The sequence below is a fragment of the Pipistrellus kuhlii genome, unplaced genomic scaffold (genome assembly GCF_014108245.1).
Source record: "Pipistrellus kuhlii isolate mPipKuh1 unplaced genomic scaffold, mPipKuh1.p scaffold_m20_p_5, whole genome shotgun sequence".
Classification (NCBI taxonomy): domain Eukaryota; kingdom Metazoa; phylum Chordata; class Mammalia; order Chiroptera; family Vespertilionidae; genus Pipistrellus; species Pipistrellus kuhlii.
Genome location: NW_023425551.1, coordinates 70,857,232 through 70,879,568, shown reverse-complemented (window position 1 = coordinate 70,879,568; position 22,337 = coordinate 70,857,232). Strand labels below are relative to the sequence as shown.

The following is a 22,337-nucleotide window of genomic DNA, read 5'->3' as shown; positions in this document are numbered from 1 at the left end:
CAATCAGAGAACGCGGCTCAAGAGGCGCAGAGTGCGGAGGACTACATTTCCCAGAAGCCTCTGGGGCTCCGCGTTGTTTATCTGTTCTCTGTCCTCTGGACCACTCCATCCCCGGCTGTTAGGAAGGTTGCGGGTTCACAGGGCGAAGCCGGGAGAGGGTCGTGGACGCCGCCACGCCCTTGGCCGGTTGAGGAGAGGCCGCCCCGGCAGGGTGGCACGCCAGCGGTGGCGCCCGCGCCGGCCAGAACGGCTGCCTTGTCGTCCTGTCCTGCTGCTGCATGTCGGTCCCCGAGGATGAGGAGAGGCTTTTGCCGCTCGTCCAGAGATGGCCCCGAGCCAGCAACTTCGTTCTGTCCGGCTGCGCGGCCACCGTGGCCGAGCTAGGTACCCGGACGCCCGCTCCTGGGCCTCTCCCGCCGGTCGTTGTGGCGCCGCCCTGGAAAGAGGGGTGGCAGCGGGGGAGCGGGGGAGGGGAGGCGGGACCGGAAGATAGATGTCTTCGTTCCCGGGTGTGTGCAGTCCGCGAGGTTGCGCCCTTCCTTCCCCACGTGTCCAGCAGAGGTGGCGGGGTACGGGCAAGGCCATCTTTGTGTGGAGGAGGGAGTGGGGGGTCGCTGAGGTCTTTGCTTTCCTAATTTCGTCTCCCTCAGAGGTGTGCAATTGCACCCAAACGTGTGCTTTTAGGAGCTTCACCGGTTGTCATTCCTCTTAAGGAGTCATTTCCCCTTTAGTGAGGATGACCTTTTGAAAAACAAAATCCACTTTTCATCCTTATTGAAATCATCTCATGGATGTCTATTCTTTTTTCTTTAAAAAAAACAAAACTTACCTTTACTGTTGAGATTATTACATATTTCCCTGTGATTTATGTTCTTACACAGCCTCACTCCACATTGTCTTTTGGGTCCAAATTGTGGAACCAACTTGTGGGACTTAAGTATTAACGGGTCACACTTAATTGACTCGGCATGTACTCAGCACCTGTCAGTTGGCCACTTGGAGCTTAACTCATCTATGTTTACCTTGCAGGATTCTGGAAGGTCAAAAGTATATAAATACTAAATCCAAGGCAGGGCCCCCTAATAATCGTGTTATTAGTATAATTACTGCAACGCTAGAGACTGTGGAGATATAGTTTAAAAGACCCAATTCTGACCTTACAGGCTGGTGGGGAGACGCGTATTATTATAATGAAGGTATTGTTACCTATCAGAAGAGCATAGAGATGAGCAGGTACCTCTGTGTAAGCAAGTCAGGGAAAATGGAAGGCCACCTAGAACAGACTGAGGATGCCCTCACATGAGCAGGTGGTGTTTCTTCCAAGGGTTTTTGTGAGTAGTGCCTACCGTTCCCTCTGAAGCCTTCCCTGTGAATTTTAAGATTACCCTTTAATTTTGTTGCCCATTTAAAACAAACAAAAAGTAGCCGTCCTGATCTGTTATCATTTGTAAATATTTGTCTTGTTCTAAAGTGAGTTAATTTGTATTTCCAGCCCAGCCAGCACCTTATCTGTTGTCTCGCCCTTTGTGCTCCTGCACTCTTGCCCTTTAAACCTTCTCCTTTTTCCTCTGTCCACCCCAAACTCATGGAGAATTACTTTCATTCATTGTTTTTACTGAAATATAATTGATCAACTTTTTCTTTTTAATTTAAAAGCAGGTTGCTGAATGATTAGATATATTTCCAGGTGGGACTTTTTATTTTGTTTTGTCCTTTTGTTTGTTTTTGTTTGTTTTTAAAATTTATTTAAACTGATGTTTCCCCTCTGACCAAAGGCTTGTATTTCCTCTGTTAAAAATTCATAGAGAGTTGTTAGGAGGCTGGGAGAATAAAAACATGAGATGGTTTTGAGTGCAAAACAATTTAGGATCAGAACCTGGAGTAGGATTTAAGTAACTAGCAAGAAAAACAAAAATTTTTTGAGAGTCATAACCTATGCTCAAATAGAGGCTCCTAGGTCTTAAGACTTTTCATATTTCAATGAAGTGTTGCTTGAATCCTCTATATGTTAATTATGTCTGTTTTAGGGAAACTATTGGCAAGATATAAATTTTTCCAAAGACTAGTATCAAGATTTAATATCCTCTTCAACTCTGTTTTCTTTTGGAAAGACATAGCTATGGTTTTGTATCAAGTGGGTGTCATTGAAAAACTTATGTAATATTAGCAATGTTCATGAACTTAACTGAATCTGGTCATCTCAATTATTTGGGACATTGTGTATATAAAGTTATGAGCTTGATATTCCTACTCTGGGCTAGTTAGCGCCACTCTGTTTCAAGGTAAAAGGTCTATCTGTAATTCAAAATGTAATCATTAGAAAAATAATTTTCAAGGGCAGTTGGTACTTGTAAGGAGGCCATGCATAAAAATTGTCAGTGCTGGAAAAACAACATGTGCTTTAATACAAGGCCAATGAGCATGCCATCCTCGTATATAAAAGATGATATTTTTAGCTCCTTATTGCATCTTCTGTGTCTCAAACAAGTTAGTGATTCATCTGCCTGTGAACATCATCTATGAGATTATAGAATTCAGCTCCATCTGGCATTCAGAACCTAGGATAAGTAGTACAGTAGTCTAAAAGTCACATTAGCTCTAAATCACAATTGCAGTCAAGAGTACATTACAGACTATGGATACCTGGAATTACAACCATCGGAAAGCAAAACTTAAGAACAAAAAAGTAGATTTTAGACTGAAATTTCTGAACAAAAAGAACCCAAGCCTTGTCACTTTTCCTCCTGGCGATTGGGATGTGCTCTGGAGCAGTGGTTTGTAAATTTGGGAGTGCATATGGATCAACGGATTCCCATAGCCGATTCTGATGTTCTCTAAAATATGAGAATCACTGATCGTGTGATGAAAGTATTAGTCCTGTGATTTTAGAATTGTTGTTTGTTCTTCTGATTATTGTGGGTTTCAACTCATTTTGTTTCATTTGTATTAGCAACCTTTCCCCTTGACCTCACAAAAACTCGACTCCAAATGCAAGGAGAAGCTGCCCTTGCTCGTCTGGGAGACAACGCAAGAGGACCTGCTCCCTACCGGGGCATGGTGCGCACAGCCCTCGGGATCATCCAGGAAGAAGGCTTTCTAAAGCTTTGGCAAGGAGTGACACCTGCCATTTACAGACACGTAGGTATTTATCTTGATTCTGGCTGGTAAGTTTGTTTTGATTTCTGTGTTTGTCTCCTCTGCTTTTCTCTTTGGCTCTATCCAAAAACCAGTTAGTTTTTTTTTCTACTTATGTGATAAATGAATATATAGTCTCTTAAGAAGAAGAAAATAAATTCCCAATTGTTACCAAGGAATTATTGCACTAAATTTTTAGAAATACATATAGAATTATTTAGGGATGAACTGTCATAATATCTGTAATATATTTTAAATTAATTAAGAAAAAGCACACAACATGAAGCAAATAGGGCAAAAATGTTAGCACTTTATAAATCTGAGTTATAGATACTGAGGAGTGTTATATCATTTTCTCTACTTCTCCGTATGTTTCAAAATTTTCCCAATAAAATTCTTTTTAAGTTTAAGAAAAAAAACCATAATTTATGTATTTGTTTATTTTAGAAACATTAAACACAAAATTAAAAATGTTTATGTTCTTGAAAATTAAATATATTTGACCACAATTCCACATCTCACCAATACATTAGAAACCAGGCTACTCTGAAAAGACAGCAAGCAAGAATGACTGTGCAACTCTGGCAATAGAGTTCATGTTAAAAAGGTGCTTTTGGTTGCCTCAGTTTCCCAGACTACCTAACTAGCTAGCTATGTGGGCCTCTGGTCACTCTTAAAGGAAAATAGCCATTAAGTACACTGTAGCCAATGAGAACACTTTTCTGCTCTGCTTTATGAGTGGCCCTCATAAAGACAGAGGTGTTGAGTTTTCAGTTTGTGGACAGGGGAACATAAACTTGGCTTCAAAAGGTAGTAGGGCAGTCCTGAGCAGTGGCTGAAGCATCAGCCTGAGTACTGAAGGGTCACCCTGGGCATGTACCCCAGTTGTAGGTTCCATCTCCCCCTTTCTCCCCCTCTCTCCCTCCCTCCCCCTCTCCCCCTCTCTCCCTCTCCCCCTCTCTCCATCCCTCCCCCTCTCCCCCTCTCTCCCTCTCTCCCCCTGTCCCCCTCTCCCCCTCTCCCCCTCTCTCTCTCCCTCTCCCCCTCTCTCTCTCCCTCTCCCCCTCTCCCCCTCTCCCTCTTCCTCTCTCTCTCTCCCTCCCTCCTTCCCTCTCCCTCCCTCCCTCCCTCCCTCCCCCCTCCCCGCCCCTTTCCCTTTTAATCTCTCTATAAAAAAAATTATCAATGGAAAAAATATCCTCAGGTGAGGATTGAAAAAAATAAAAGGTGATAGGACAGGTGTGGCATTTTACTCCTCTATATTCATCATGTTTCCTCAACTCTCAAAGGGACCCTTGGTCAGAGAACTACCCAGCAGTAACTTCCATCTTACTCTTTTTTTTTAAAATATATTTTATTAATTTTTTTTACAGAGAGGAAGGGAGAGAGAGAGCTAGAAACGTCGATCAGAGAGAAACATCGACCAGCTGCCTCTTGCATACCCCCTTCCGGGGATGTGCCCGCAACCAATGTACATGCCCCTGACCAGAATCGAGCCTGGGACCTTTCAGTCCGCAGACCGACGCTCTACCACTGAGCCAAACCGACTTCGGCCCATCTTACTGTTTTTAAAGCTTCAGTTTTTCAGATGAGTACATTTGAGTGCATTCATCAAGAACTATCCAGAAATGTGCAAATGTATTTTGGTACTTTGTATATATTTTTTAATATCTTGAAATATTTCATCAAACTTCCAGAAACACCAAGAAAAATTCTCTATATGAATAGTATGTACTGATTTTAATGATGTTTATTTTTCATCCTTTTAAAAAGTATTTTCTCCTTTGCTTCCCATTGTTATTTTGAATTTCACTTCTTTTCATGTATATTTTTGACCACCATATATGGTTTTACAGTTAAGCTTAATTTCATATATTTGACACCACTGAAAAATGACTGTAGGATAATAAATTATCCAATAAAGGTCTACATGTTTATTGAATGAAAATGCCCGCTGTTTACCCAGCTCTGTACTAGGGCATGTAAGGTAATGAAAACCTACCTTGAAAACCTTATGGTCTGATGAAAAGGTGAGCAAGAAAATCAAGTCCATTTCTAATCAGTATTATGGATGCTGACTTAGGTGTGTGCCTGTGTGTTTCCGTGGGAACACAGGGGAAGCAGCGGGTGCCATGACAGCCTAGAACACGAGAGCAAAGGTCAGAGAATGTTTCTGGAAAAGTAGTTCTCTGAGTTGAGTTTTGAAGATAGGAGGAGTTAGGAAAGCAGAGAAGGGAGAATCCATGCAAGAAATACCAGCCAGCATGTGATCAGGCCTGAGACTGACAAAGGCATGCCACCTGTGGAGAGCCTCAGGAAGTCCATGTGCATCCGTCCTCAGGCACAGGCTCCATGAGGAAAAGAGCCAGCTGGGGAGGTCACCCAGGCCAGGTCAGATGTCCTCGTATTTTATTAAACATATAGCTGAATCCACTTCTTTCATGCTTTCTCTTACACAGTGTACTCCGGAGGTCGAATGGTCACATATGAACATCTCCGTGAAGTTGTGTTTCACAAAAATGAAGATAAGCATTATCCCCTTTGGTAAGCTCTGTTTTGAAAATAAGATGCTAGTGCCCCTAAGCTTTTAATGTTTTATCCATTAGATTTATATAAAATTATGCATTGTATCGAAATGGCCTCAAGTTACAGGCTTAAAATAATAAATGTTAACAATATAAATCCAAATAATTGACCATTTACTGCATTTTGTATACTCATGTATATATGTACATAAAATTATGTATGTATTTAATATTTTAATATTAAAAATTATTTTAGATCACATTCTATATTCCTTTTCCTATTGAGAATTCCTGGGCTTTAGAGTAAGACAGAAATGGGCCCAAATTCCTCCTCTACCAATGTGTAACCTGGGCAAACTATTTGAATTTCCACTCTCTGTGGTCCTTTAACTTTGCCCTCTGTAAACAGACAAATCATCCACTTTCCTCTGATTTGTTTGGGTCTGTTCCTCATTTTGTCTTACATGTCATATGCAGGGGCTGTACCAGCATGGTACTGTTTACTCCAAAACTTGTGAAATTAATGGTCACCTTTAAAAATGTATCTCCTTGTATAATCAGGAAATCAGTGATTGGAGGGATGTTGGCTGGTGTGGTTGGCCAGTTTTTGGCCAACCCAACAGACCTAGTGAAGGTCCAGATGCAAATGGAAGGAAAAAGGAAACTGGAAGGAAAACCACTGCGGTAAGTTCTCTAATTAATTCACACCTTCTTTTCCCCTTTGTCTCCATCGTATTTTGAACATTAACCTAATGGACATATGCATGTTTATAATTCACCATTCAGTAAAGACATTCATTTTGACTCTTAATTTGGAAATTGTATCCATTATGAGGAGAGCTAAGGCGGATCTTTTCTTTGATTGATGAAGGTGCACATGTTCTCTACCAAATTCTGTGTGTGCTGCCTTTCCCAGCCCAGGCAGCAATTAAAGAGTTTGATCATTAACATTTGCCCTGCTGTGAATCCTGATTTAGCCATCATGGCCTGGTGTTGTTGAAGTCAATTAACATTTCTATTCTGTGCTTCTCTGTCTTTACAAGGAGCCATCTTAGAAGGTGTGCCTGATGGTGAGACTGCCTGGCTCATAGGTGCCAGAAGCTTAGCTTAGCTTCCCTTTCTCCTTGAAAGAAGGGAAATAGCAAAGTTGACCTTGTAAGTTGTTCCTGCTTCCCTGTCCAATCTGCTCCTCTTCTTTTTACCAAGGAAGTGTGGAAACCACGCCTTTGTGATCACAAAGCCTCCTATTCCATTACACTGTATTACCGAAGTTTGCCTTTCTTCCAAGGGCTTCATGTTCAACAGTTTTTAAAAATGCTGCTTGCCAGTTTCCCCCAGGAAAGGGGCAAAGTCTTGCAGATAGATAGCTCCCTCTCAGGAAAGAGGAAAAGTGCCGGGCACTTTGAGCTGAGTGATGGGGGTCTGATCCTCTGAGACTGCAGGTCTGCGGCTGAGCCAGAGGTGAAGGAGGTTTGGAGCCTCCTTTGGAGTTCGCTCCTGACCACGGATCTCCGCTCTGCTGCTCCCGAGCTGACTCAGTGGAAAACGAGGTTGGGCTGGGAAAGAGCCTGCACCACACAGGAGAAAGGGAAACCACTCTGATTTAACCAAGTAGTTCAACAGAACCCCAGGGTCTATTTTGTCACCTGGCAACAAGGTCTAATGACTCAGTAGCAGGAGAAGTGATGTGGCCTGGTTGGATATAGGAAGAGAACTAACTATTGGAATCCAGAAATAATCTGAATTGATTGCCTCAATTTTTCCCCTCTCTCATCTTTAATGTTGAAACTTTTTGGTTTGCTATAGTAATAAAAACACTGAATATTGTTGTAAAGAAGATGAATGTTGGGATCAGATAACCAGTGTTTACCACATTTTAACTCTATAACCTTAGTCAGTTTCCTAACCTCTCTAAGCTTCAGTTTCCTCAGATGTAAATTGGAGTTAATAATACACACTTCATAGAGTTCTCAAAAATGAAATGTACCATATGTGTATAAAGAAGTCTGGTGTTTAATAAGTGAACAATAAATTTTAGCTATGTTAGCCATTTATGACCATACCTCCCATGTAGAATCACAGTAATTATGCATGCCTAATAAATGTCATATTTACTTTTCAGTGCGAATCAGAAAGTGTAAGTCCTGAGCAAAAGCCACACAACACAGCTAGTAAGTAGGAAAGGTAGCATATGACTCCAGGTATTTCTAACTATATCAAATGTAGATCTTTATTTTATACCAGAGGTTTCCAGATTTGGTTCATGGTTCAGTACCATTTTTTAAAAAATATATGTATAGAAAAACAAGCAAAATAAGAATAAAATAGTAAATTTTGATAAAGCCAAAGTATTCTATTTTAAACCTCATATGATGAGGTTGTCCTTACTTTTTGGCCTGAAGATATTTTTTTTAAAAGATTATGTGAGGATCAATGTTATTTGGCAAAATTACAAAATTTGTAGGTCTCCCATAAAGTAGTAAAATAAACTCAGAGGTATGATAACTACTATTCCTTTCTATAATTAATATGTGCACTGATTATTTAAAATATCAAGAAAACAATTTTAATGTGTTCAAAAATCTGAGAAGAGGTTGACACAGCTTATAAAGATTTTCATTAAAATGTTTTAATTAAATGTTGGCCTTTTTTCTAAAGGATTTTTAAGTTTATCTGGAAATTAGATTAAGTGGATTGCTTTAATTTCTAACAATTCTTAGTAATTAAGATGTTATTTTACTCCAAATCATAACAGCTATATAGGCAAACTTATCCAATTACATTCCATACAAAGGAATGCATGAAGCTTTTATATTTCGTTTTTATTTTCCCTTAGATTTCGTGGTGTGCATCATGCATTTGCAAAAATCTTAGCTGAAGGAGGAATACGTGGGCTTTGGGCAGGCTGGGTACCCAATGTCCAAAGAGCAGCGCTGGTGAATATGGGAGGTAATGGAAACTTCATTGAATTCTGAGAAGTATAATAGCCGTAATAATTATTGGAACTCACCTCAGGAAAAATAAAAAATGGTATTTTTTAATAGCATATATTGATAATAGTCTTCTTTTATGTTGCACTGTCATTGAGAATTTTCCCTAGAGCATTTTCACTTTTTGGTATGGCATGTGAAAAGGATTCCCAAAAATAAGCAAATTGTGACAATCCTAATATTTAAAGAGCCAGGGTCTGTTATGACTGAAACTTCCTGATGGACGACCATACACCAGGCTAGGGTCCCAGCTGGTGTGACAGATCCAGCTTCCTGCCATGTGGTAGTGGGAGGGAGATGTGGGAATGGAGCATGTTGCCATCGGACTGACTCTAGGTCCCTCCCCCGGCCTGCAGGCTCTGGGGAACCAGAGCTATGCTGAGATGGGGCTGGACCCTACATGAGGTGTCCCGGATTGTGAGAGTATGCAAGCTGGGCTGAGAGATTGCCCACCCCCCCCACCCCCCCACCCCCCCAGTGCATGAAGTTTCATGCACTGGGCCTCTATAATAATAAAAGCGTAATATGCTAATTAGACAAGAAGTCCTTCCAGACAACCTTGCTGATGAAACCAGGGCTGTGAGGGAAGCCCGGGTTCCAGGTTCCAGAGGGAAGCCTGGGTCCTGGGTTCCAGCAGCCGGGGAAAGGAAGGCCTACTCTTGCATGAATTTCATGCATCAGGCCTCTAGTAAAGATAAAAGACCAAATTATTTCTAAGGTCTCCTCTCTACTCCATACCTTCTCTAAGATTCAAAAGACACTCACTGATGAATAAATGAGTTATCTTCCTTTTCTTTCTATTGCCAGATTTAACCACATATGATACAGTGAAACACTACTTGGTATTGAATACAACACTTGAGGACAATATCATGACTCACAGTTTATCTAGGTAAGTGGTTGTTTTAGTTTTAGACATTATTTTTTCTCCAGATCACCTTCCATATTTGACATATGCTTTTTTTTTTTGTCTCTTGATTGGGAATCTAGGGATATCATACTTAGAGAAAGGTGATAGTATATTTATAAAAAGCAATTTTCTTAAAGTTTGTTGCAGTTAAAATGGAGAAGATAGAGACGAAGTTGTAGAATGTTGTAGATTAAACTTTCCCAAATATTTGCACCTTGGGGCCCTGCCAGGGTCAGATTCTAATGATCATTGAGCAGACGTGTTTGAGCATTTTCTATGTTAAAGGCATTGTGCAGGGCCTTTGTAGTCAGTACAGAACATAAACCCAATTCCTTCCCAGGACGTTTACTAAGACAGAAAACCAGACAAGCTTACAAACATTGTACAGTAAATGACTAGTTACTGTAGAGTTTGGAGGAGGGAGAAGTAATAACCACTTGAAGGGGATATAATTAGATATGTGTCTTGAAGGGCTGTGCTTTGATAGACAGAGACAGGAAGAAGGGCATTCCAGGAAGGAGTAATATGTACTTTAACCTCTTTGCAACAAATTCAAATATCCATTAGAATGTGTTATTTTGAAGATGTCTAATATCCTTAACATTAGAGTGGTTTTATTTTGCTCCTGATCTTGTTTCCAAATTCTAGCACCCTTTCTGGTATTTGGACAACCACAAAAATAGTATATAGTGCCAAACCAATGATATTTGGAAATATATAGGTATAGATACAAATGATTCCTAATTCAGGTTCACTTTAACTAAATATTTCTATGGTAGTTTTTCTTCATTCTCCCTCTTGTAAAATCAGTGTTGTCTTTAGTGTTGCTAGGGCAATCTTTTTATATGTCTTTGCTCACTGTTCTTTCCCATTCCAAACTCTTACCCAGGTGTGTTCACAGTCTACATTATTTGGCCTCTTCACAGAGCACTGAGGATTTCAGGGCTCCTTCAACTTTTACCTCCATCCCCATAAACGTATGTGTTGTATCTGTAGTCACCGTACTTTTCTTTCCTTCACTATCTTTGTGCATGCTGTCCCCTCTGCCTATGAGACCTTCTTCACCAGTTGCTACCCAGTCAGTCATCGTGAGAATTACCTTTCCATATTCTTGTCTGGACCAGTGTATGCTGTACTATGGGAGCAGATAAGTCAGGTCTTTCCAAAAGTCCCACAGTGATATCATCTCTGTTTCTTTTACCTTGTCTTTCTAACCAAATAGTCTGAAATCCCACACTTTTCACCTAAGGTTCATGGATTTCCCAGCAGGAGTAAATCTGTTTAATGTACACTACTCCACCTTCCAGGTATATCTTTTTGGAAAGACTTGAAATTTCCAGCTGTATATATTCCAGCCCTAATCTGAAATAGCTTTATTCTCTAAGGTTTTGAGAAAATGGACTGATTAGTATTTGGCTCATTTTTGAGCTTCACCCACTGGATCAGGTTTTTAAATGCATTGCATGAGTATGTATGGTATGTGAAGGCAGCTCAAAATGACTTACTGTGAACGCAAATCTAAGAAGGTAAATAGTGCTGTGTGATCTGAAAGTTAAAATGAATGCTCATGGAGGCGTGAAGGGGACTATATAGCTCTACAATCAGAGAGCTTTACCCAAGCTGCCAATATTTGTGGAAAGGAGATCAATATGAAGAATAATAAAAATTGTGTAAGCTCTGAACTACACACTTCAACATGGTGAAAATGGCAAATTGTGTGTTATGTGTATTTTAGCACAGTTTTTTAAAATGGTGTAAGTAAAATGAAGTCCTGGAGTAGGGCAGGAGCAGTAGAAGCCTGTGGCCAGGATTTGGATTTGGTGAGGTGGGAAGGCAGGTGACAAGGTATGTTAATAGGAGAAGCAAAGAAAACATGGGATAGCAGTAGGATTAATGGTCAGGAAATTATATAGAACAGAAAGACCAGAATAATCCCCATTTTTGTTTTTGTGAGATTATGAGGCTATTAGGTAAAACTGAGAAGATTAGTCTCTATTGTGTGAAGATTATACGTGAGCATGGTTTTTCAGTTGATCCTGAAGAGTGTCACTGATTCTGACAAAGTGCTGATGAGATATTTAATCTAGTTTAGTAGAGAACCATTGGTCTTCTAGAGAAGACTCGCCCAGTCACCTCTGTCTATTTTCACTTTCACTATGTCCTGGGCCACATTTTGGGCTATTACTAGCAAGGAGTGATAAAAGTCAATAGCAAAGTATCCATGCCCATTATGAGTAACTTGATGAAATATATCTCCTGTTATTGCCTTATCCTCTTACTTTGACTGTAGGTATCATATCATAGTTGAGGCCTTTTTAATACATTATTTGCCCTCTTTTAATATTTATTATTTTTAAAGATGTCAGGCAGATCATACTGTGGCATCAAAACAATTTGATAAGAGGATGAGGCCCTCAGCAGTTGCATCCTTCGGTCTCTGTTTAATATTTTACACCATGTTCCTTTCCAGCTTTCCATTAGCCAAACAAGCTCCTCTCTAGGCTTCCATGATCCCAGACTGTGGACTCAGCTGCCAACGTCTGGGTCTTGGGCCTCTGTTTTCTGTGATCAGGTTGGCCACCCCTCTTCTCATCAGGTGCCTTTCTCTTAGAAAACTTCAAGTAGTTAATGAGTTGTCTATTTATGAAATTTTGATTATGTTCCTGTATTGTCTCTCTCATGTCTGTACACACCATGTACTTATAGTGGTTTCTTAACTTTCCAGTCCCACATTTACATAATCTTGATTTACTATGCAGTTGACATCCATTTTGTCTCTTTTTAGTAATTGACAAGAAACCTTTAACAAAAGGGAGAGATTAACCTTGTTGGGTAGAGAGAGGAATAAGCAGAAATTTCTCAACCTTATGCCTGAGCATAGATTGAAGAAAAAACTGGGAATTTTCCAATTATGTGGGGAGCGGGGCATTCCAAATGAAAGAATTAAAGGCATGGAGGTATTGGATAGTGTGGTAAGTACAGAGAACTACACTTAATTATGGCATTAGAGCGTAATGTTCAGAGAGAATACTGGGAGTAAAATCAAACTCCTTCAATGGCCTTCATGGGCTGCGCTCTGTCTCCTTCTTTAGTCTTTCATCTGGATGGACCCTCTTCAGGATGCTGCAGCCATGTATTGTAGTTACTTTCCACCTCTGAGACACCGAGAGTATTCCTGACTCGGGGCTTTTACTGTGTTCTTCCTTCTGCTTGCAGTGCTCTTCCTCCAGGTCTTTGCATAGATACTTTCTTCTCTGCTGTGACTCCCTATCACATTACCCCGTTTTATTTTTTCATAGTACTTACCAGCACCTTACTCATTTTTCCTGTGGAGTGTAAGTGCCTCAAGGGCAGGATCACATCTTCTTGTTCTGCCTATCCCCAGTAGGTTTTCAGTGTATAATTGTCTTGTTTTTCTTTTTAGTGGAGATTTGTATAAGTTATCCACTGACTGCTTGATTCAGGCTGTCCAAAACATTCTTTTGTTTTTCCTTCTTTTCTACTTCTTTAATGAATTTAGCATTTATTTTAAGCTAAAAGGGCATTGTTATGAAAGATATTAAATTATTTAGTATTCTATTCTTTCTAAATGTTAAATTCCCTTTTATTAAAATTTATAAACTGAAACATATTATCATGCAATTTCATGTATTTGTATTTATAGCTTCTGTTCTGGACTGGTAGCTTCTATTCTGGGAACACCAGCTGATGTCATCAAAAGCCGAATAATGAATCAACCACGAGATAAGCAAGGAAGGTAGGTAGAAAGTCTTCAGTGTCCATGTGTCTGAATGTCTCTAATACCATTGATCTTTAAAGATGCTTCCCTGTTTATTCTTAATAGAAATGTATTTAAGTGTTTGTGTGTTCAACCAGGAAGTTGTTTTTATGCAATTACTTGCTCTTTGTCTGATGAAAAAGTACTGTGCCTTTGGGGAAATGAGCTAATTTAACAATCATATTTAGACAAAAGATATTTATTGTGACTTTATTGTTTTCAAGGAGGTTTTGAAAACATACTCTGCTGAGAATTTACAGAGTACTTTCTTCAGAAGCTTATGACTTACAGGTAACATGGAGAATTTGATCTGACATAAAACAGTATTTTCTCTCTGGAAGAGATCAGGTAGAGTGAATTCTAAGTATAAAACCAAGGGTGGGATGAATCAGAAGAGTCAACCTTAAAAATATCTTTAAACTCAAAAAGGTGATCTGTATACAGCAGGTCTTCAAATAATGTCATTTTATTCAATGGTGTTTCCTTATAATGTTGATGAGATGCCGTAGGAATTTAACTCTTGTTTCTATTAATTAGCTTTTAGTGAATTGGTTTTGTGAATACACCATTTTGCTTGAAATTGCAGAACCTATCAACATTAAGTGAGGACTTACTGTATACAGAAACACAAATAGTATTTGTTGTAAACAAGCAGGAAATATTTTACTTTTAGCAAGTTTCCTTAGTCTATTTTTAGTTTATATTTATTTATTTACACACAAGGTATTTAACAGAATTGTCTTGTTTCCTTTTCAGGGGACTTTTGTATAAGTCGTCCACTGACTGCTTGGTGCAGGCTGTTCAAGGCGAAGGGTTCATGAGTCTGTATAAAGGCTTTCTGCCATCTTGGCTGCGAATGGTAAAGTTCGGTCTTTCCTTCTGTTTTTGTTTTCTTTGTACTTACATTACTTTTGATCTATTTTCTTTTCTAGCATGGCCCTGCCCCCAAAACACAGTTCTTTCTTTTTGTTTTCTTTGACTTCTCATCAGAGTCCTATTACCTTCTTTGGTAGATTAAAGTAAAATAATTCAGTTACATCCAGGAATTAATAGGTTGATACTCTGTTGTTATAAAGCCAGTGGATAGATTCTTTTGCATTGTGAAGCCTTTAGTAATCTATTCAGGCAAAATATTGTTGTTTTGGACAGATGTACTGATTTAATACTAGAGATCATTCCTATGGAAATGCTAATATTTCAAATAGAATTTGTTAGTTTGATGGTACATGTTGCATTACCCATTGATATGTATTTAAAAATGCAGAAATAAAGCTAGTATTACCAAAATCATTTGGTATACAGTCAGTACTGTGCTAATCATTTTTTATGGCGTAACTCACGAAATTCTCTCAACAATCTATTTAGCAGGTTACTATAATCTCTCTCTTTCATAGAGGGGGAAACAAAAACAGAGTTTGGATACCTTGGAGTGCAGGTGGTTAACCAGTGGAGTCGGGGCATCAAAGCCAGTCAGCCTGGCTCTAGAGGACATAGTCTTTTTTTTTTTTTTTTTTTTTTAAATATATTTTATTGATTTTGTACAGAGAGGAAGGGAGAGAGATAGAGAGTTAGAAACATCGATGAGAGAGAGTCATCGATCAGCTGCCTCTTGCACACCCCCTACTGGGGATATGCCCGCAACCAAGGTACATGCCCTTGACCGGAATTGAACCCGGGGCCCTTCAGTCCCCAAGCCGACGCTCTATCCATTGAGCCAAACCGGTTTCGGCGAGGACATAGTGTAATTAAGGAGGTTATATTAGTGCTTTGCCAGTGGTATGACCAAAACACTGTGGGAACATAGATAGTGGAGTAAAAATTCCTTTAACTATTTAGGATACCATAAAAGCCTTCACAGCGGTGATACCTGATCTAAGCTTTGAAAGATTGGTAGGCATTTGTCAAGAGTAACATCTGTATGGGCATCAAAGAATGGGCATGGCCATCAAGTCACATGTGGGCCTGATGTTCAGAGAACTGCAGAAAATTCATTGTGGCTGGGGAGCAGGCCTCACAGGACAGTGGTAGGAGAGACTTCTAGAGAAGTACTTAAGGACTCTGCTGAGAAGGACCTTGTTGGCCAAGTTCTGTAGTTTACTTAATAGGTGTACAGGTTAATAACGGCAGATTCTGTAATCAAAGAAAACATGATAATTTCAAGAGAAACATCCAAAGTGCTTTATTCAAAGTAATGTCCAAAGTTAGTTACACATTTCCACCATTGTTCAGGTAATTTATGGATACTGTCACAATAGAACTTTTGATTTGAGGCAAACCATTCAGAGACCCAATTTTCCACTTCTTCGTATGTTTTGAAGTGCTGCTCAGAAAGTGTGTGTGCCATCAGTCAGAACAAGTGGTAATCTGAAGGAGCAAGGTCTGGTGAATACAGCGGGTGGGTTAATACTTCCCAGGCAAGATCTTTTAATGTGTCTTTATCTGGTTTTGAAATGTGTGGTGGTGTGTTGTCATGAAGCAAAATTACTTTGCCATGTCTTATGGCATATTCTGGTCATTTCACGAACAGAGTGTGGTTCAAATTGATTAGTATTTGTTGTTGGTAGCAATGAGTATTAATAGTTTCACCTGGTTTTAGAAGCTCACAATACACCACACCTTCTTGATCCCACCAAACACAGAGCATTGTCTTCTTTCCAAAGTGATTTGGCCTTGCAGTCGAACGTTGATGGTTGACCTGGATCAACCCATGATTTTGTGCATTTGGGATTCTCAAAATAAATCAATTTTCCATTGCCAGTCACAATTCGATGCAAAAAAGACTTTCTTTTGTGCCAATGAAGCAACATTTTACTGACGACTTTTCAGTTCTCCATTTGTCTTTTGTTCAGTTGATGTGGCACCCATTTTCCTTCCTTTGAAATCTTTCTCGTTGCTTGTAAATGATCAGAAATTGTTTGCTGAGCAACGTTTAATCTTTCTGCAAGTTGTTTTTGAGTTTGACACACATCTTCATCCAGTAATGCTTATAATTGTTGGTCTTCAAACTTTTTCAGTTGACCTGGACATTCTTTGTCTTTCACATCGTTTGTGTCTTTAAAGCGTTTAAACAAGTGTTCATAAGTATCGTGGGATGGAGCATGTTCACCAAAAAGCTTCCCAAAGTATATGATAACTTTCAACTGCACTTTCCTTCAAAATAAAGTAATGAATTAAAAACTTTCCACAAATGCTCTTTTTTTTTTGGCATAAAATTTGAATTTTTAAGCATAAAAATACTTGTGATTTAACACCGTCAGGAAATTTGACACATGAGTTTTGAAGCTTGCTGTCAATACAAGAAAATGGCATACAGATCAAATTGATATATATCAAAACCCAGCTGAACTCAGTCCCAATCCCTTCCATCAGGTAGAAGCAATATGAGCTCACTTTGCTCAATCCCTGGTTAACATACATTTCCTCTGCATATAGTTTGGCTGCTATGTCACTAACTTGAGGGAGAAGTCTAATGATCAGAGCAATTAGAAATAAATGCATAATCCATTCTTTACTAAGGCCTCTGCTCCTTGCTCCATTTAAAGTTAAGTTCTTGGTTCACTTCGTTGTTATTGTCACAAGAATATGATATCATCACAGCTTCACATTATTTTACATATGTCTTCAGACATTTAACTGACCCAGGTGTGGTCTCCTAAATCCACTCTATAGTATGTAAATTCTCAGTCTGTCAAGATACATTAATATTTCCAAACACATTGACATATACATTGCTTTACAAACTGTCTAACCAAATACATTCTATAGTCTAATTGCTTAAGTTTATATCTCTAGTTTGCTATTGTTTTTCTCTGATTAACATTACCCATCACCTATGAACCAAACCATACAGGAATGGAATCCAAGGCACCCTTTTTCTAATGGTTACTCCCAAAGTTCACTCTGTGATTTCCCGTGTCTTTTAGCATTTTATAACTATTGTTGAATAACCCTCACTCCCTTAAGTGTAATTCCTTTTGGCACAGTTATAACTTCATTCAGGTTAGTCTTTCTGAGCTGGAAGTTCTCTATTTAACATGAACTTTACACCCATTTTGTGATACCCTATGTGTTGGTTTTGTCACCTCTCAGAATATTTTTTCATCTTCACTTCCAAGTCTTTAAGTGCCTCTTTGTCATGCTCCATATACACCAAATGTAGAGGAGCCAGCCAGGAATTCAGACATACTCAGCCTGAGCCTATAGGCAGTTACATGCAGTGAAAAAGAACTATGAAATGGAAGCCAGAAGCCTGTAGTCTAGACCCACAACATGTTATTAGGCATTTGATTGCTAAACCTCAGTGCCCTCATTTGTAAAACAGGGATATCAACTATAAATTGTTCAGAGAAAATATATGACATGAAAATGTTCGGTGAGAAATAATGCTACATGAAAATATTTTGTGCATTATAAGGTGTTTTGCAAGGGCAAAATAAAAATATTTGTTTTTAGCCTAGGAAGATTAAAATGACTTTGTCATTTAAAGACGTTATACATGTATGTAGAATATTCAGAATTGCTTTGAATTTGCACTAACTTCTTTGGTTAATCTTGCAGACCCCTTGGTCACTGGTGTTCTGGCTTACTTATGAAAAAATCAGAGAGATGAGTGGAGTCAGACCATTTTAAGCCCTTAAAGAGACAGTGTTCAGTATCAGTGAAATACGGGCATCTGCAACACCCCCCTATTATTTCTACCTCGTTAGGAAGACACCTTCCGCTGCAGAGACTGTGATTTATAAGGGACAGCACTTTGTTTTTCTCTGGAAGCCCGAGTTCTCTGACTCCTCTTTGTTCAGAAGCAATCTGCTTGGATAACACAGGCCACCCAGTGGACCCAGCAGAGCACTTTCTAAAGAAGATGCAAGCCTGACCTCTTCCCTTGGGAGAGCTGACCTTTGAGACATTATTCTGTGCTGAAGAGAATAACAGGAGAAGTGCCAGAGGGAGACAGCAGCTCAGATCTGGAGTAGACAATAGGGATGGGAAGAATACACACATACATAGTGATGAAGAATGTATTTAACTTGTTAATTCACATTCCTGTTGTTGTTAAAGTGCACATACTGTACATTAAATAGAAGTGAATGAAAATTCGTGAATAAATACTTTGAATTTCCCTAGTGTTGAAGGACATTAATGTACCTTTTTCTGCCAGGAAGATGAAAAAAATTAAGGAGGTAGGATGTTTAGATTTGAAGGAAAGAAGCTGCTTTCTGTCAGGACCCTGTTGTTAGTTAGACCTTTGTTAACTGGTCCACACTCCACGCACCTGTTGAGGACTTCTAATAGCCAGAGACTGAAGCTTGATGAAAACAGTATTTACTTTGTCCCATGTCCTCTTAGAACCTGGATTTGTTGCTAGCTCTCAAGAAACGTCAATATATTAAAAATTCAACTCACTTGATTAAAGTGCAGGTGAATAGATCTTTTTATATAAAGCATCTTGTTATCATAAGCCCTTTAGTGGCAATTTAAAAGCAAGGCTGACGTTAAGTCAGCCAGTTCTGACATGTATCCTCTCGTTTCCCCCTCCCTAACACTGAGGATTCTAGAAGGAGAGAGCCAGAACTCAGAAATCACACTGAGGCTGTCTCTAGCCTGAATCTTACTCAGTTTGACAGAGCTTCCTGCCAAAATGTGATAAACTGCCTATGATATAGTTATATCCCCCTCCAATCCCTGAATCATGTCCATTTTCTAATTTTAGAAAGATGAGAGAGTTCTTCAGATTCATCCCTATCCACTTGCTCCCCCAACACCAGACAATGGGCATGTCTGAATGGATGGCTACAGTTATGGGTAAATGTCATAACTGTCAAAATAGGAAAACTCAGAAAGCCCTCACCTTGAAGTTAACCAAACAGTTGCCATAGACCTGGTTGCTGTTGAAAAGGTTTACAAGTGTTCTGTGGTTGCACTAATGCACAATCACTGCCATTCAAGAGGGGAAATGTACTGTAAAATATATTTTCATGTGATGTACTAATTTGCTGATTTTTCTGTACAGTTTGCATGAAATCTTTAGGTGGTGTAGTTTCTGACTGCATTTGTCAATCTGGATGCATCGAGTTGTTCAATACATTTAAAATAATATTACATAATTATATTCCCAAGTATTATGCATTAGAACCATCTGGGGAACTTTGGTTATTTTATGTTTTATAACAATTAAAATTAATTAAAGACTTAATTTCTTCTTATACTGGATCAAAAGAACTATATACAACTGTACCATAAAAATATTTATTTAGTTTTATTCTTGAGGGACTTCAGGTGAAAACACTGCTTAAGTACCAAGATTCTTCTTTAGTACCTGGACTCATCATTAATGACTGGAATTTTTTAACCTGAAATGACTCCCTGGGACCATCTGGTTTAACCCTTTCATTTTAGGTGTTAAGGAACTAATACCCAAAAACTTAAGAGTTTTTCATGCTTGTAAGTTACTTAGTAGCAGAGCCAGGATAAAAATACATATCTAATTACAAGTAACAGCTATTGTACAGATTTTTCTTCATGTCATTTTTTGTCTTATTCATGTTAGCTTCTGTTGCCTTTAGTGTAAATTTTAGAATGGAGTCACCATGCTTTAGTTTGAATATTAAGACCTCATACTCTGACCAAATCCTGTATATTCAACACATAGCCCATCACACTCACACTTTTCCAGTGAAATCATACTCATTTATGTATTTTGTAACTTTGCTTTACTTTTACCAACTTGAAATCATCTTGCTTCTCTATAAAAGTAAATAAAAAGGAATAAAAAGTTCAGTAATTTTGTGTCCATACTAAAAGACTTAACCATTTTAACCTCACATTCTTATATTACTTCAATATGTGGTTTTATCTTCAGTTCAGAATTGATAACACTTAACATCTAAATTTCTTTTGCTTAACCTCCACATTTTTTCTCTTCCCAAATAATTTTTTCTCATTGAAATATGTATATTACTTTTAGATATGTAGTTATTTATTCTTTATAAATGACTTAGCATATATATCCAAATAAAGAGTTAACAGTTCCTAAATTTGCTTTTAGTAAGGAACCATGTGTCTTTATCAACTTCTCCAAATGTGTATTTTATTGTGACTAGTGTAGGATTATGTCTTTATGTCTTGTTTTATATATATATCACTACTCTTTAGTAGTATTTCTTTGATATTAGGTACTCAAAAAATGTTGATTACAGTTACATGCAGCATGATTCAATTAAATTTTTCTTCATTATTTTTACAATCTATCATAAAACTAGTCTGAAATTTCTTTCACCTTGCTAAGAAAAAGTAAACATTCAGAAATGTAAAAAAAAAATAAAAATGCTGTTCTATTATTTTTAAAGATTTAAGCACAACCATTTATTAACAATTTAAATAGTTATGTATGTCTTTCTTCTTTAATGAAAATAGATTCCCTCAGGACCTGTGGCTAAAAAAAACCAATTTGGGGGGCACTATTTAATTCTCTTCTTTCCAGTTAAACATTGACTCTTAAAAATGATTACCAAACAAATGTATATTATAATTAAATGCCAGATAATGTGGAAGTAGGACAGTGTGAGTTCTAAAGACCTTGATCAGATTTGGGATTCTACTCTGACAAAGTCTAACTATAATCAGTTTCCTTTACTTCTTTGATTTCTACTTCTTGATAAGGTGAAGTGATTGAACTCTAGAATCTTAAATTGCATGTACTTGAAGGGGGCCATTATATTTATGCCATGTGGAAAAGATAAGATTAAAAGTATTCATTGGGATTTGTTTTTTCCTGGACTTAATTGATTTGTCATATTTCAAGATTGGTAAATGTTTATTCAGACATTAAAGTATAACACAAACTTGAAAAAAAAAGTTTGAAAAGTATAATGCATTTTATATGGCTGGCCTGTCTCTCATTGAGAAATGCACACAGTAGCAGTCATCTTCAACTCTGGGCATGTCAGCCCATTTTTTTCTCTTCAATTGGTCCTTTCTACACACAATAAAAATTAAAATTCTCAGTACCATATGTAAGAACCTCTCCATCTGACTTCATTTTTCTAACCTTTGCATTTCACTGCATACCTGCACTCTACCTCTTTTACATGCATTGCTCACTGATTTCTCTGGAGATGCTCACAGCTGCCTTACAGGCAGTGTTCACACTGGGCTCTTCAACTGGCTTTCCACTACCACCACCACCCAGCCCTCCTCATTTCCATCAGCTACATCCAGAAGTAGCATCTAGAATGATCTCTGAGGACCTAGACATCTTCAACCCCCGTCCTCACACTGCCTCCCCTACTGGGGCTACATGTCTGAATGTATGGGTGTCTGCCTGTGTCCCCTTAGGTACATCTCTGTTTCTCTTACAATTCAAACAAGAGCCAATAAAAAGATATTGATTGAATTCAGAGATTTTTGGGGGGTGGGGAGAAAAAAAATTATGCACATATGGTTAAGACACTTGTTGTTTCTTCCTACTGTCAGAGTAGTAATTGTTAAGTCAGTAACACTTGATTTCATGAGTTTCTTGACCATATTAAATGCTTAACTGTATTTTCCTAAGATCACATGTTTACATGTATGTAATTAACATTTCAAAGAGGTATTCATCAGTTTAATAGCTGTTCCACAAAAAAAACCTATAACTTGAAAGTTTTAAGTAATACAAAATACTTGGTAAGTTGATTAGTAGTTAATACATATATGACGAGTTTATGTTATTCATTTTAGAGTGTCTATGGAAATTATATCACTCTTTTGGCCTTCATTGATGCCATACAAATAAATGCACATTTTCCCCGCTCAAATGTTTTTTTTTTAATTTTTAGGGATACATGATTGCTTTTCTCTCCCCATACTTTACCTCCAACAGGCTGCTGTGATTGTCAACAGCAGCAGGATCCACTTTGAAGGTTTGATAAAAGCAGATGAAGATGCTTAAAGAGGTGTTTTTGCTGAAAATATAACAGGAATATATGTGAGTAAATATAGTGCATTCTAATTTTTTAAAT

The 22,337-nt window shown here is 38.3% G+C and overlaps 2 protein-coding genes across 8 annotated transcripts in view; one reads left to right on the top strand and one right to left on the bottom strand.

Moving 5' to 3' along the window:
* LOC118705039 (24-hydroxycholesterol 7-alpha-hydroxylase) overlaps window positions 1-22,337 on the bottom strand; it is a 101,834-nt gene that overhangs the window by 73,635 nt on the left and 5,862 nt on the right. Inside the window, exon 1 of one of the 2 annotated variants that reach the window (XM_045573318.1) lies at window positions 3,308-3,312. The exons of the other annotated variant lie outside the window; for it this stretch is intronic. The gene's annotated coding sequence lies outside the window, so the exon portion shown is untranslated. Of the gene's footprint in view, window positions 1-3,307; window positions 3,313-22,337 lie in introns of those variants that run through there. 2 annotated transcript variants of the gene reach the window in all.
* Window positions 98-22,337, top strand: SLC25A27 (solute carrier family 25 member 27). Of its 6 annotated transcripts, none has more exons than XR_004983578.2 (11): window positions 123-384; window positions 2,951-3,142; window positions 5,595-5,679; window positions 6,222-6,344; window positions 7,783-7,797; window positions 8,497-8,609; window positions 9,458-9,542; window positions 13,225-13,317; window positions 13,563-13,629; window positions 14,095-14,197; window positions 17,896-17,927. XR_004983578.2 is itself a non-coding variant. In XM_036413207.2 (11 exons), the coding sequence occupies exons 3-11, from the start codon at window positions 2,989-2,991 to the stop codon at window positions 17,965-17,967; spliced, it is 843 nt and encodes a 280-aa protein (XP_036269100.1). In that variant the 5' UTR covers window positions 253-384; window positions 1,660-1,687; window positions 2,951-2,988; the 3' UTR covers window positions 17,968-20,098. The 6 variants fall into 6 exon arrangements, 5 of the variants coding, with proteins under 5 accessions (XP_036269097.1, XP_036269095.1, XP_036269094.1 ...); XM_036413207.2 differs by lacking the exon at window positions 13,563-13,629 and adding an exon at window positions 1,660-1,687 and having other exon boundaries at window positions 253-384; window positions 17,896-20,098; XM_045573319.1 differs by lacking the exons at window positions 123-384; window positions 13,563-13,629 and adding exons at window positions 1,025-1,069; window positions 1,660-1,687 and having other exon boundaries at window positions 17,896-20,098.